The sequence below is a fragment of the Oncorhynchus masou genome, chromosome 14 (genome assembly GCF_036934945.1).
Source record: "Oncorhynchus masou masou isolate Uvic2021 chromosome 14, UVic_Omas_1.1, whole genome shotgun sequence".
NCBI classification, from domain to species: domain Eukaryota; kingdom Metazoa; phylum Chordata; class Actinopteri; order Salmoniformes; family Salmonidae; genus Oncorhynchus; species Oncorhynchus masou.
The window spans coordinates 18,036,913-18,051,190 of record NC_088225.1 but is presented as its reverse complement, the minus strand read 5'-3'; the positions used below and the strand labels follow the sequence as shown (position 1 = coordinate 18,051,190).

Below are 14,278 nucleotides of genomic sequence, written 5' to 3'. Positions count from 1 at the left end.
GTCTCATCTTCATGTTTTGCCTGAAGCTCACGTTCTGGGATCATATCTTTGCAGTTCTGAAAGACCCAGAGTGTTTTCATTTCAATGCTATCAATTATATGCATAGTCGAGCATCTTTTTGTGACAAAATATCTTGTTTAAAACGGGAACATTTTCATCCAAAAATGAAATTGCGCCCTAGAGTTTCAACAGGTTAACAAGTGACATCACATAAACTGACCAGGTGAATCCAGGTAAAGGCTGTGTCAGGTGTTCTTAATGTTTTGTATTCTCAGTGTAAGTATTCTCTGTTTGATTCAGCTTGTGTTTATCTGCTCTTGTTCAATGTGTTATTTGTGTGTATCAATATGTGATATGTCTCCACTGTCTTTCCCAAAGGGGGATACAGAGGCCCAGGAGGGGCTGGGGGTAGGGGAGGATATGGTAACGGAGGCCAGGGAGGCTATGGTAACGGAGGCCAGGGAGGCTATGGTAATGTCTACAACTTTACTTCACAAACAGTCTCTGAACAAGGCTTGTTAAGATGAAATGTCTTAGTAAGGTTTACATGAAATCCACAATGGTTACAGTGGGGGAAAAAAGTATTTAGTCAGCCACCAATTGTGCAAGTTTTCCCACTTAAAAAGATGAGAGAGGCCTGTTATTTTCATCATAGGTACACTTCAACTATGAGAAAAATGAGAAAAAAAATCCAGAAAATCACATTGTGTAGGATTTATTATGAATTTATTTGCAAATTATGGTGGAAAATAAGTATTTGGTTAATAACAAAAGTTTATCTCAATACTTTGTTATATACCCTTTGTTGGCAATGACAGAGGTCAAACGTTTTCTGTCAGTCATCACAAGGTTTTCACACACTGTTGCTGGTATTTTGGCCCATTCCCCCATGCAGATCTCCTCTAGAGCAGTGATGTTTTGGGGCTGTTGCTGGGCAACACAGACTTTCAACTCCCTCTAAAGATTTTCTATAGGGTTGAGATCTGGAGACTGGCTAGGCCACTCCAGGATCTTGAAATGCTTCTTACGAAGCTACTCCTTCAGATTTTCAAAATGGTGTGTTTGGGATCATTGTCATGCTGAAAGACCCAGCCACGTTTCATCTTCAATGCCCTTGCTGATGGAAGGAGGTTTTCACTCAACATCTCACGATACATGGCCCCATTCATTCTTTCCTTTACACGGATCAGTCGTCCTGGTCCCTTTGCAGAAAAACAGCCCCAAAGCATGATGTTTCCACCCCCATGCTTCACAGTAGGTATGGTGTTCTTTGGATGCAACTCAGCATTCTTTGTCCTCCAAACACGACGAGTTGAGTTTTTACCAAAAAGTTCTATTTTGGTTTCATCTGACCATGACATTCTCCCAATCTTCTTCTGGATCATCCAAATGCTCTCTAGAAAACTTCAGACGGGCCTGGACATGTACTGGCTTAAGCAGGGGGACACGTCTGGCACTGCAGGATTTGAGTCCCTGGCAGCGTAGTGTGTTACTGATGGTAGGCTTTGTTACTTTGGTCCCAGCTCTCTGCAGGTCATTCACTAGGTCCCCCCGTGTGGTTCTGGGATTTTTGCTCACCGTTCTTGTGATCATTTTGACCCCACGGGGTGAGATCTTGCGTGGAGCCCCAGATCGAGGGAGATTATCAGTGGTCTTGTAAGTCTTCCATTTCCTAATAATTGCTCCCACAGTTGATTTCTTCAAACCGAGCTGCAGATTCAGTCTTTCCAGCCTGGTGCAGGTCTACAATTTTGTTTCTGGTGTCCTTTGACAGCTCTTTGGTCTTGGCCATAGTGGAGTTTGGAGTGTGACTGTTTGAGGTTGTGGAAGGTGTCTTTTATAAAGCTGATTATATGCATAGTTCAAACAGGTGCCATTAATACAGGTAACAATTGGAGGACAGAGGAGCCTCTTAAAGAAGAAGTTACAGGTCTGTGAGAGCCAGAAATCTTGCTTGTTTGTAGGTGACCAAATACTTATTTTCCACCATAATTTGCAAATAAATTCATTAAAAATCCTACAATGTGATTTTCTGGATTTTTTCCTCATTTTTTCTGTCATAGTTGCAGTGTACCTATGATGAAAATTACAGGCCTCTCTCATCTTTTTAAGGGGGATGAACTTGCACAATTGGTGGCTGACTAAATACTTTTTTGCCCCACTGTATATGCCAAAAATCTCTAACTCTTGCAGCAGTTTTCCTTGTTTGATTTAAATATGCATTCATTTATTTTAAGATGTCTACATTATATGACTTCTTTCCATTTGTTTTATTGTAGGTGCTGGTCTGGGAGCAGGAAATGGCCAAGGAATTGGGACGGGAGCCGGACTGGGCTCACAGGGTGGGAAACCACGTGGAGGTGGAGGTGAGTGTGACATTCAGGAGAAGAGATGTTTTATTCCAAAGTTTGTACTAACAATGCCGAGTAAACATCATCTGTCTGTTTGTCTGTGTTTGTCAGGATACGGTGGTAATGGCTATGGCACACAGCCAGGTACGTGTTTGTTCTGTTACCTGGTAATTGTTTGTATAGAACACACAATATTTAAGATCCTCAAGACCGTCTCCTCTGTCTCTGTCTGTTGGATCATAGTTAAGTTAAATTTGGGCCATTGTCTGTGAGTGCAGATTGGTTCTCATCTAATAAACCAGAATGTCATCTTGGAATAAAATAATAATAACTCCAGGGGTGGAGATTTAAGCTTTCTGTTTGTGGTTATGTGGTTAAATGAAATGAGGTAAAGAGTTATGTGTTGCATGTCCTTTGACCTTGCTACTTGTCTTGTTGCTAGGTTACGGGGCTGGAGCTGGAGCCAGAGGCTATCCACGACCAGGTAAGCAGCCAATCCCTGCTGGCCTGAACCATCTGAAGGCCAATACTATAGTCTACTATTTTACAAGCCAAGGTTCATATCTTTTACAGCTCGCAACTCAAGTACTTAATTCATTGAACAAACTGTCAATCCCAAATCAATAAATCATTGGGGATTTCCATATTGCGCATCTTACAAATTGTCATCTGCTTACTGTACACTGTACAGTGTACATTAGCCAGCTGGGTCCTACATAGACACCAAGCATCTGTAAACTGGCTTTACAGATGTAGGATCTTAATTTGAAAATGTTGAGTTTTAATTTATTTTCCACTTTGAAATTTCAGACTTAATTTGCCCAACGAAAAATGTATGAACCCCTACTTAAATATCCATTAAACTGACTGGTTTTGTTGGGGATTTTTTTATATGCACAGGTGCGTCAATTTACTCTTAAAGATGAATTTTAATCCACATTATAATTCACATTTCTTGTCGCAGCAGGATTATTTTCCTGCTGTAGCAAACTGGCTGAAATTAAGATCCTACATCTGTAAAAGGAAAGTGGTTGATTGCTGAAAAGCCTCTGTACCTCATACAATGCATGTGGAGTGTGATCATTCCAATTGACAGTGCCCCTTTGCAAACATTAGGTGCTGGAGCTGGGTATCCCAATGGACAGGGATCTAAGGGACCAAAACCGGGTAAACTTTCCAATCCTGCTGTGTCCGTCTGTGTCCGCATACATGTTTGTTTGCTTTTACCTGCATTTTTCAGTTTGTGCCTTCATGTCTGCTCTTCGTGTTGCCGTTTTCAATCTCTTCTGTGTAATCAGTATTTATGCCTTTCGGTGATGCAGTCAGACATGGTGTAAATGCAGATTGTTTTCTCAGTGCATTAACAAGTGTCTATCTACTTACCATCAATGGTTGATTTTATTTTACAGCTGCCAAATTCTTTCAAATGGGCAGCCATATATACACTGCTCGTTCTGCTGCAACATCCTCCAGCATGACCGGTTTGGCGGTGGGTCAGTCATGGTGTGGGGTGACATTTCTTTGGGGGGTCGCACAGCCCTCCATGTGCTCGCCAGAGGTAGCTGACTGCCATTGGGTAACGAGATGAGATCCTCAGACCCCTTGTGAGACCATATGCTGGTGCGGTTGGCCCTGGGTTCCTCCTCATGCAAGACAATGCTAGACCTCATGTGGCTGGAGTGGGTCAGCAGTTCCTGCAAGAGGAAGGCCCGCCCGTTCCCCAGACCTGAATCCAATTGAGCACATCTGTGACATCATGTCTCGCTCCATCCACCAATGGAGTTGGCGGATGCTTTAGTCCAGGTCTGGGAGGAGACTCCTCAGGAGACCATCCGCCACCTCATCAGGAGCATGCCCAGGCATTGTAGGGAGGTCATAGAGGCACGTGGAGGCCACACACACTACTGAGCCTCATTTTGACTTGTTTTAAGGACATTACATCAAAGTTGGATCAGCCTGTAGTGTGGTTTTCCACTTTAATTTTGAGTGTGACTCCAAATCCAGACCTCCATGGGTTGATAAATGTTTTGTGTGATTTTGTTGTCAGCACATTCAACTATGTAAAGAAAAAAGTATTTAATAAGAATATTTCATTCATTCAGATCTAGGATGTATTATTTTAGTGTTCCCTTTATTTTTTTGAGCAGTGTATTTTGTTGTGGTGTGATTGGAATTGTGTTAGTAGTAAAGTATGTAAGTGGGTGTGTCTGTGTATGGTTATGTTCATGGATCAGAGCATCGTATCAGCATGAGTCCATCCTATAGTCGCCAGTGTTGAGTAATCACTATTGTGGTCTTCAGGATATGGTGCAGGAGCTGGAGTGCCCAATGGACAGGGTGCTAAACCCAATGGTAAACATCTGCTACCCTGTGTGTTTGTCTGTCTATGTGTGTCTTTGTCCCAGTTTCTGTAAAGGTGCATGTTGCATGTAGACACATTATACCACAATCATGATATTGATTGTGTAAGTTCACATACTGTCTACAGATGGTGTAGGTATCATTTTCAGTCATAGTTTTATTTGAATGCTATTGAGACACCATGCCAATATCTATTGCCATGTGTGGATCACAGCCCCTGTCAGCATGTTGTGGTTGTGGGTTTTGTTCCTAACTTTGTACAGGGATTTGGGTTTTTCTAACAGCATGGGTTTGTCCTGGGTCTTCTTGACCAATCACTAGAAAGTGACTCCTAACGATGATCAAAGTATTCTATTTTCAATATGATATTTGAAATCACATTGTCATATAGAATTCATTTTGGGGTTCAGTCTTTTTATTGGTTGGTTTGTGGGTGAATCTTTTTGAATAACCACTGTTGTGGTCTCCAGGGTATGCTGCAGGAGCTGGAGGAGTTCCCACTGGACAGGGTGCTAAACCATCCAAACAGGGTAAACCTCGCTTTCCTTGTTTTCATGTCATCTCTTTATAATAATTAGACTAGAACTTAACGTTTCATACGTCTCTGTTCTGGTTCTAAGTCTCTGATCTGGTTCTCTATACTTACTAAGTGCTTTCAAGGTTTCAGCGTCAGTGCTTGAGCCGCTGGTATATCCAACGGGCTTACGGTTTGACGTGGATGTTTTGTGAGTCTTATGGATGTTTTTTAAATGTTATTTTACCTTTATTTAACTAGGCAAGTCAGTTAAGAACAAATTCTTATTTTCAATGACGGCCTAGGAACAGTGGGTTAACTGCCTTGTTCAGGGGCAGAACGACAGATTTTTACCTTGTCAGCTCGGGGATTTGATCTTCAACCTCCCGGTTACTAGTCCAATACTCTAACCACTAGGCCCCTGCCACTAAGATTCTTGTGTAATTGTCCCTGTAAACGATCTCCGGCTTGTCCGTCAAGTTTGTGTTTTCTGCATTTTCGTTTCTCACTGTCCATCAGGTGGATTTGTCACCCACTGATGTTAACTATTGTGTGTCTTCGTCTATAAATGTCACATGGAGACTGGTCTTGGTGTGTGCCATTGAAGTTATAGAGTTTTGATGGCAGTGCTTTGTTAGGTGTGTGACCTTCATGTGGGCGTGTGTTTATGCCAGTGGATGCCCTCAGAGAGTATATTTTCACATTAGTCTATTTTGCGTCTGTTGATTCCCTTGTGGCTTTTGTTGTCATCTGTTGTTGTTGATCTCAGTCTGTGTCTTAATACGGCTGATGATGTGTCCTTTAACCAAGGCCCATCGTTAATCTCGGACGATCGCCCCTCATCTTGTCAGTGTTGTGTGTCTTTTTTCTGCCAGGTGCCTCTGTGGGAGGTTTAAGAGTTGCTGGAAAGGGTAATAAGGGTGACGGTCTAGTGGCACAGGATTTATCAGGAGCAAAAAGCCAAGGACCTGCTCCATTGCCAGATGTGAAGGGGCCTCAAAGCCCTTGTCCTGTTGTTCTTCAAGCACAGGGAGCCGAAAGCTATGGACTGGCAGCTCCAAATGACAAAGGGGTCAAAAGTTCTGGTCCTGTGGCATCCCATACACTGGGGGATAAAAGCCTAGGACCTCAGATAAACATTAGGAAAGAGGCCAAAAGTCTTGGCCCTGCTGCTCCAGAAGCACAGGGAGCCAAATGCTATGGACCTGCTGCAGTGGCAGATGGGAAGGGGGGTCAAGGTCCAGTAGCTCAGCAGCCACAGGGTTCCGAAGGTGTTGGTTCTGTGGTCCCAGAGTCAAAATAGGGCAAAAGTCTTGGTCCTGTAGCGCAGGGAGACAAAAACTATAGACCTACGATACCAGATGGATAGGGAGCCAAACACTATAGACCTACAATACCAGATGGACAGGCAGCCAAAAACTATAGACCGACAATACCAGATGGACAGGGAATCAAACACTATAGACCTACAATACCAGATGGACAGGGAGCCAAACACTATAGACCTCCGATACCAGATGGACAGGGAGCCAAACACTATAGACCTACAATACCAGATGGACAGGGAGCCAAACACTATAGACCTACGATACCAGATGGACAGGGAGCCAAAAACTATAGACCTACGATACCAGATGGACAGGGAGCCAAACACTATAGACCTACAATACCAGATGGACAGGCAGCCAAAAACTATAGACCGACAATACCAGATGGACAGGGAATCAAACACTATAGACCTACAATACCAGATGGACAGGGAGCCAAACACTATAGACCTACAATACCAGATGGACAGGCAGCCAAAAACTATAGACCGACAATACCAGATGGACAGGGAATCAAAAACTATAGACCTACGATACCAGATGGACAGGGAGCCAAACACTATAGACCTATGATATCAGATGGACAGGGAGCCAAACACTATAGACCTACAACACCAGATGGACAGGGAGCCAAACACTATAGACCTACGATACCAGATGGACAGGGGGCCAAACACTATAGACCTATGATACCAGATGGACAGGGAGCCAAACACTATAGACCTACGATATCAGATGGACAGGGAGCCTAAAACTATAGACCTACGATATCAGATGGACAGGGAGCCAAACACTATAGACCTACAATACCAGATGGACAGGGAGCCAAACACTATAGACCTACGATACCAGATGGACAGGGAGACAAAAACTATAGACCGACAATACCAGCTGGGCTGGGGCTCGTTAGAGACTCCTCTTCACCTGCTATTTTTTTCAGTCATCCCATTGTTAGTTGTCAACAGGGATGCATATCATCTTCCTGTTGTTTGTCTATGATTTCCTTCCAAAAGTGTTTGTGAATGTTGCTCTTCATCTAATGATTTAATATGTTCAGATTGGAAAAGCATTTCATTCAGTTGTGACAAAAAACTTGAAGTGACTTTCAATTAACATTTACTTGACTTCTTATCTGAACATGTTGATGCGTGTAGTGAAAGTGTGTGGTAAAATGTGTATAGATTTAGCAGGTGGAAACTTGTGGAATAGACACCGGCTGGAATGCACTTTCAACCAATCCGCATTCAGGATTAGACCCAGCCATTGTATGAAATGTACTGTACCTCTACTGGTTGTTGAGGGACTAGTGATGGTGGAGCAGAGCAACCTATTGAACAGGGTGCTAAAGACAACCGTGTGTTTGCCTGTCATCCCGTCTGTAGCTCAGTGTGTGATCCTGTCTGTGTCTGTGCCCTGGTGTCTGTTCTATGTATCAGTGTTGCGCCACAGAGGACGGCTTGGTTCATTCAAAACTCTGACTTACATGCTAATCCGAATTCATCCCCCTGACTCTGACGGTCTAAATATAGAGTCTCTGCTACATCCTCAGTTTAGCTTTCGTTTAGAGTGAGTGTCACAGTTTAATAGTGAACACTGCTTGTTGCGTGCTGGGGTGTTCAATATGCTGTGTCATACTGGGTTCCTGAGTATATGTATGGTTCATATTAGTTGCAGTGCAAGTATTGCTAAGACTGCATGCCCATGACTAACGTACCGATTCAACAACTTGTCAATATGTTAGCTTTTATGTCACGTGTTTGGTCTGTTTTTATATATTTTTGTACCTAATGAGTCATTGTTGTGGTCTTCAGGATATGGTGCAGGAGCTGGAGTGCCCAATGGACAGGGTGCTAAGCCCAATGGTAAACATCTGCTACTCTATCTCTGTGTTTTTTTTTGTGTTTTTTATTTATTTTACCTTTATTTAACTAAAAGGTAAAAGTCAGTTAGGAACAAATTCTTATTTTCAATGACGGCCTAGGAACAGTGGGTTAACTGCCTGTTCAGGGGCAGAACGACAGATTTGTACCTTGTCAGCTCGGGGGTTTGAACTTGCAACCTTCCGGTTACTAGTCCAACTCTCTAACCACTAGGCTACCCTGCCGCCCTGTGTGTCTGTCTCTGTCAAAAGTTTAAACTCTAACAGCAGGAAGATATGACGTTACAGTAAATACATTACAATCAGATAGCTGCTGAATACCCTGTTTTAGGTTGTGTTGAATAACCAGTATTATGGTCTCCAGGATGTGGAGTGCCCAATGGTCAGGGTGCTAAACCTAAACCCCATGTTAAACCTCTGCTACTCTGTTTGTTGTTTCCCTGTCTGTTGTTACTCTGTCTGTTGCTTCTCTGTCTGTTGTTACTGTCTGTTTCTCTGTCTGTTGTTTCTCTATCTGCTGCTTCTCTGTCTGTTGTTATTCTGTCTGTTGCTTCTCTGTATGTTGTTTTGCTGTCTGTTGTTTCGCTGTCTGTTGTTTCCCTGTCTGTTGTTTTGCTGTCTGTTGTTTCCCTGTCTGTTGTTTTGCTGTCTGTTGTTTCTCTATCTGATGCTTCTCTGTCTGTTGTTATTCTGTCTTTAGCTTCTCTGTCTGTTGTTACTGTCTGTTGTTGCTCTTTCTGTTGTTGCTCTGTCTGTTGTTTTTCTGTCTGTTGCGGCTCTGTCTGTTGCAGCTCTGTCTGTTGTTACTCCGTCTGTCTGCTACGTATAGTATTGCATGATGCTGGTATTTCTGGATGATATTGCCCTTCTGACAAATATCACTGTCTAGTGTGTGGATATCAGCTGGTGACCTGCTATGGTCTGTTTGGGATTTTTAAGTACACTGTTGCTGTACATTTTGACTGGATGCCTAACTTCCCTATTGAAATAGTTTTATTGTTGCTTTTGTGGTATTTGATGCAGTTTTACGCAGTGATCAGACATTAATTCCTTAAACGGTATGTGGTGGTTACTAACCAGTGTTGTGCTTTTCAGGATATGGCCCAGTTGCTGGTGTTCCTAATGGTGCTATACCCAGTGGTGCTATACCCAGTGGTGCTATACCCAGTGGTGCTATACCCAGTGGTGCTAAACCCAGTGGTGCTATACCCAGTGGTGCTATACCCAGTGGTGCTATATCCAGTGGTGCTAAACCCAGTGGTGCTAAACCCAGTGGTGCTAAACCCAGTGCTGCTATACCCAGTGGTGCCCCAGTGGTGCTGCTATACCCAGTGGTGCTATACCCAGTGGTGCTATACCCAGTGGTGCTAAACCCAGTGGTGCTATACCCAGTGGTGCTATACCCAGTGGTGCTAAACCCAGTGGTGCTAAACCCAGTGGTGCTATACCCAGTGGTGCTAAACCCAGTGGTGCTATTCCCAGTGGTGCTAAACCCAGTGGTGCTAAACCCAGTGGTGCTAAACCCAGTGGTGCTATACCCAGTGGTGCTAAACCCAGTGGTGCTAAACCCAGTGGTGCTATACCCAGTGGTGCTATACCCAGTGGTGCTATACCCAGTGGTGCTATAACCAGTGGTGGTGCTATACCCAGTGGTGCTAAACCCAGTGGTGCTAAACCCAGTGTTGTTAGCCCAGTGCTGCTATACCCAGTGGTGCTATACCCAGTGGTGCTAAACCCAGTGGTGCTAAACCCAGTGGTGCTATTCCCAGTGGTGCTATACCCAGTGGTGCTATACCCAGTGGTGCTAAACCCAGTGGTGCTATTCCCAGTGGTGCTAAACCCAGTGGTGCTATACCCAGTGGTGCTATATCCAGTGGTGCTAACCCCAGTGGTGCTAAACCCAGTGGTGCTATACCCAGTGGTGCTATACCCAGTGGTGCTATACCCAGTGGTGCTATATCCAGTGGTGCTATACCCAGTGGTGCTAAACCCAGTGGTGCTAAACCCAGTGCTGTTAGCCCAGTGCTGCTATACCCAGTGGTGCTATACCCAGTGGTGCTAAACCCAGTGGTGCTAAACCCAGTGGTGCTAAACCCAGTGGTGCTATTCCCAGTGGTGCTATACCCAGTGGTGCTATACCCAGTGGTGCTAAACCCAGTGGTGCTATACCCAGTGGTGCTATACCCAGTGGTGCTAAACCCAGTGGTGCTATACCCAGTGGGGCTATATCCAGTGGTGCTCAACCCAGTGGTGCTATACCCAGTGGTGCTATACCCAGTGGTGCTAAACCCAGTGGTGCTATACCCAGTGGTGCTAAACCCAGTGATGATAAACCCAGTGGTGCTAAACCCAGTGGTAAACCTCTGATACCATTACTAAATGTCAGAGTCTCTATCTCTATTTCTCCATTGCTGTATCTTTCATTACTTGTGACAGAACTCAATGGTCATTGATAATATCTACAGAGATAACCATTGTTGAGTCACCAGTGTTGAGTAACAGTTGTTGTGGTCTCCAGGATATGGTCCAGGAGCTGGAGTTCCCAAAGGTCAGGGAGCCAAAGGCAATGGTAAACCTCTGATACCTTGTATGTGTCTATGTCCATCTTCACTGTTTGTCTTTCTATCTCAAAGTTGAGGTTGAGCTTTCTGGTGCATGTTGTGTGGTAATTCCAAAGTTTGTAGCATATTATGCATGCATGTCTGTGTTGTATGGTACTCTATCTTTAGAACAGCATTGGTGTTATGTTCCTGAACACAAGCAGCTAGTGTTCAAATCAAAATTGTATTTGTCACGTGCTTCATAAACTAGAGGTGTAGACTAAGAATGAAATGCTTACTTACAGAGAAAAATAGAAAAATAATAAAACAAGGATTGAAAACACTACGAGCAACAATATACACAGGGTACCAGTACAGAATTGATGTGCAGGTGTCCGGGGTAACTAGGCGACAGAACAGATAATAAACGGTAATAGAAGCATATGTGATGAGTCAAAAGAGTTGGTGCAAAAAGGGTAAATACAGCTACCCACATACAGCTACCCAGATACAGCTACCCAGATACAGCTACCCACATAGAGCTACCCAGATACAGCTACCCAGATACAGCTACCCAGATACAGCTACCCAGATACAGCTACCCAGATACAGCTACCCACATAGAGCTACCCAGATACAGCTACTCACATAGAGCTACCCAGATACAGCTACCCAGATACAGCTACCCACATACAGCTACCCAGGTACAGCTACCCAGGTACAGCTACCCAGATACAGCTACCCAGATACAGCTACCCAGATACAGCTACCCAGGTACAGCTACCCAGGTACAGCTACCCAGATACAGCTACCCAGATACAGCTACCCAGATACAGCTACCCACATACAGCTACCCAGATACAGCTACCCAGGTACAACTACCCAGGTACAGCTACCAGGTACAACTACCCAGGTACAGCTACCCAGATACAGCTACCCAGATACAGCTACCCAGGTACAGCTACCCAGGTACAGCTACCCAGGTACAGCTACCCAGGTACAGCTACCCAGATACAGCTACCCAGATACAGCTACCCAGGTACAGCTACCCAGGTACAGCTACCCAGATACAGCTACCCAGATACAGCTACCCAGGTACAGCTACCCAGATACAGCTACCCACATACAGCTACCCACATACAGCTACCCAGATACAGCTACCCAGATACAGCTACCCAGATACAGCTACCCAGATACAGCTACCCAGGTACAGCTACCCAGGTACAGCTACCCAGATACAGCTACCCAGATACAGCTACCCACATACAGCTACCCACATACAGCTACCCAGATACAGCTACCCAGATACAGCTACCCAGATACAGCTACCCAGGTACAGCTACCCAGGTACAGCTACCCAGATACAGCTACCCACATACAGCTACCCACATACAGCTACCCAGATACAGCTACCCAGGTACAGCTACCCAGATACAGCTACCCAGATACAGCTACCCACATAGAGCTACCCAGATACAGCTACCCACATACAGCTACCCACATACAGCTACCCACATACAGCTACCCAGATACAGCTACCCACATACAGCTACCCAGATACAGCTACCCAGGTACAGCTACCCAGGTACAGCTACCCAGATACAGCTACCCAGATACAGCTACCCAGATACAGCTACCCAGGTACAGCTACCCAGGTACAGCTACCCAGATACAGCTACCCACATACAGCTACCCAGGTGCAGCTACCCACATACAGCTACCCAGATACAGCTACCCAGATACAGCTACCCAGATACAGCTACCCACGTACAGCTACCCAGATACAGCTACCCACATACAGCTACCCATATACAGCTACCCACATACAGCTACCCACATACAGCTACCCATATACAGCTACCCACATACAGCTACCCACATACAGCTACCCAGATACAGCTACCCAGATACAGCTACCCACGTACAGCTACCCAGATACAGCTACCCACATACAGCTACCCACGTACAGCTACCCAGGTACAGATACCCAGGTACAGCTACCCAGGTACAGCTACCCAGATACAGCTACCCACATACAGCTACCCAGATACAGAAACCCAGATACAGATACCCAGGTACAGATACCCAGACACAGCTACCCAGATACAGCTACCCAGATACATCTACACAGATACAGCTACCCAGATACAGCTACCCAGATACAGCAAACCAGATACAGCTACCCAGATTCACTATTTAACTAACTATTTATCAGTCTTAGGGCTTGGGGGTAGAAACTGTTCAGGTTCCTGTTGGTTCCAGACTTGGTGCATCGGTACCGATTGCCATGCAGTAGCAGAGAGAACACTCTATGACTAGGGTGGCTGGAGTCTTTGACCATTTTTATGGCTTCCTCTGACACCGCCTGGTATAGAGGTCCTGGATGGCACCGAGCTCAGCCCCAGTGATGCTACCCAGGTACTCAGCTACCCTGTAGCTACCCAGGTACAGCTTTGCAGATACAGCTACATAGCTATAAGCCTATGCAGATGAAATACTAGGATCTACCCAGGTACAGGGCAGAATGTGCAGTGCAGGTGGTATTGATCAATTGTCTATAAACAGTGTACAGCTACCCAGTTGTTGTGGTCTCCAGGATATAGCTCCAGGAGCTGGAGTTCCCAGTATACAACTGCCCAGGTAAAATGTTACACTTTTGCTACCCAGATACAGCTACCCAGATCTATACAGTTTATTTCCCAGTGTTAGAAGTACCCACATACATCTGATACAGCTACCCACTGTATTGCATGTTTGGATGATACCCAATACAGCTACCCAGATACAGCTAGGTCAGCTACCCAGATCAGTTTATGTGTCAGCTAGACCATTTGAATAGATTTGAGAAGGTAGCTACCCACATACAGCTACCCAGAACAGCTACCCACATGTACCCAGATACAGCTACCAGGATATGGTCCAGGATACAGCTACCCAGATACAGCTACCCAGATACAGCTACCCAGGTACAGCTACCCAGGGATACCCAGATACAGCTACCCAGTACAGCTACCCAGGTACAGCTACCCAGATACTGCCCACATAGAGCTACCCAGATGTGATGCATTGATGCAGATACAGTACCCACATACAGCTACCCAGACTGTTTGTTAGAGATACAGCTATAGATGACCCAGGCAGCTTTGACAGACCCAGGTACCCAACAGCTACAGTACCCACATACAGCTACCCAGATGATACAGCTAAATGCTACCCACGATGCTGGATTGGCTACCCACATACAGCTACCCATATACAGCTACCCACATACAGTAACAGCTACCCATGTACAGCTACCCACATAC

The 14,278-nt window shown here is 45.0% G+C and overlaps 1 protein-coding gene across 1 annotated transcript in view; it reads left to right on the top strand.

Moving 5' to 3' along the window:
• Positions 1–354: 354 nt before the first annotated feature.
• The window catches only part of LOC135553819 (uncharacterized), a 36,951-nt gene continuing 23,027 nt past the window's right edge, over positions 355–14,278 (top strand). Inside the window, exons 1-8 of the mRNA XM_064985755.1 lie at positions 355–471; positions 2,280–2,366; positions 2,463–2,495; positions 2,794–2,835; positions 3,468–3,518; positions 4,653–4,703; positions 5,183–5,242; positions 8,366–8,416. Coding sequence (XP_064841827.1) covers positions 355–471; positions 2,280–2,366; positions 2,463–2,495; positions 2,794–2,835; positions 3,468–3,518; positions 4,653–4,703; positions 5,183–5,242; positions 8,366–8,416 — 492 coding nt within the window. The remainder of the gene's footprint in view (positions 472–2,279; positions 2,367–2,462; positions 2,496–2,793; positions 2,836–3,467; positions 3,519–4,652; positions 4,704–5,182; positions 5,243–8,365; positions 8,417–14,278) is intronic.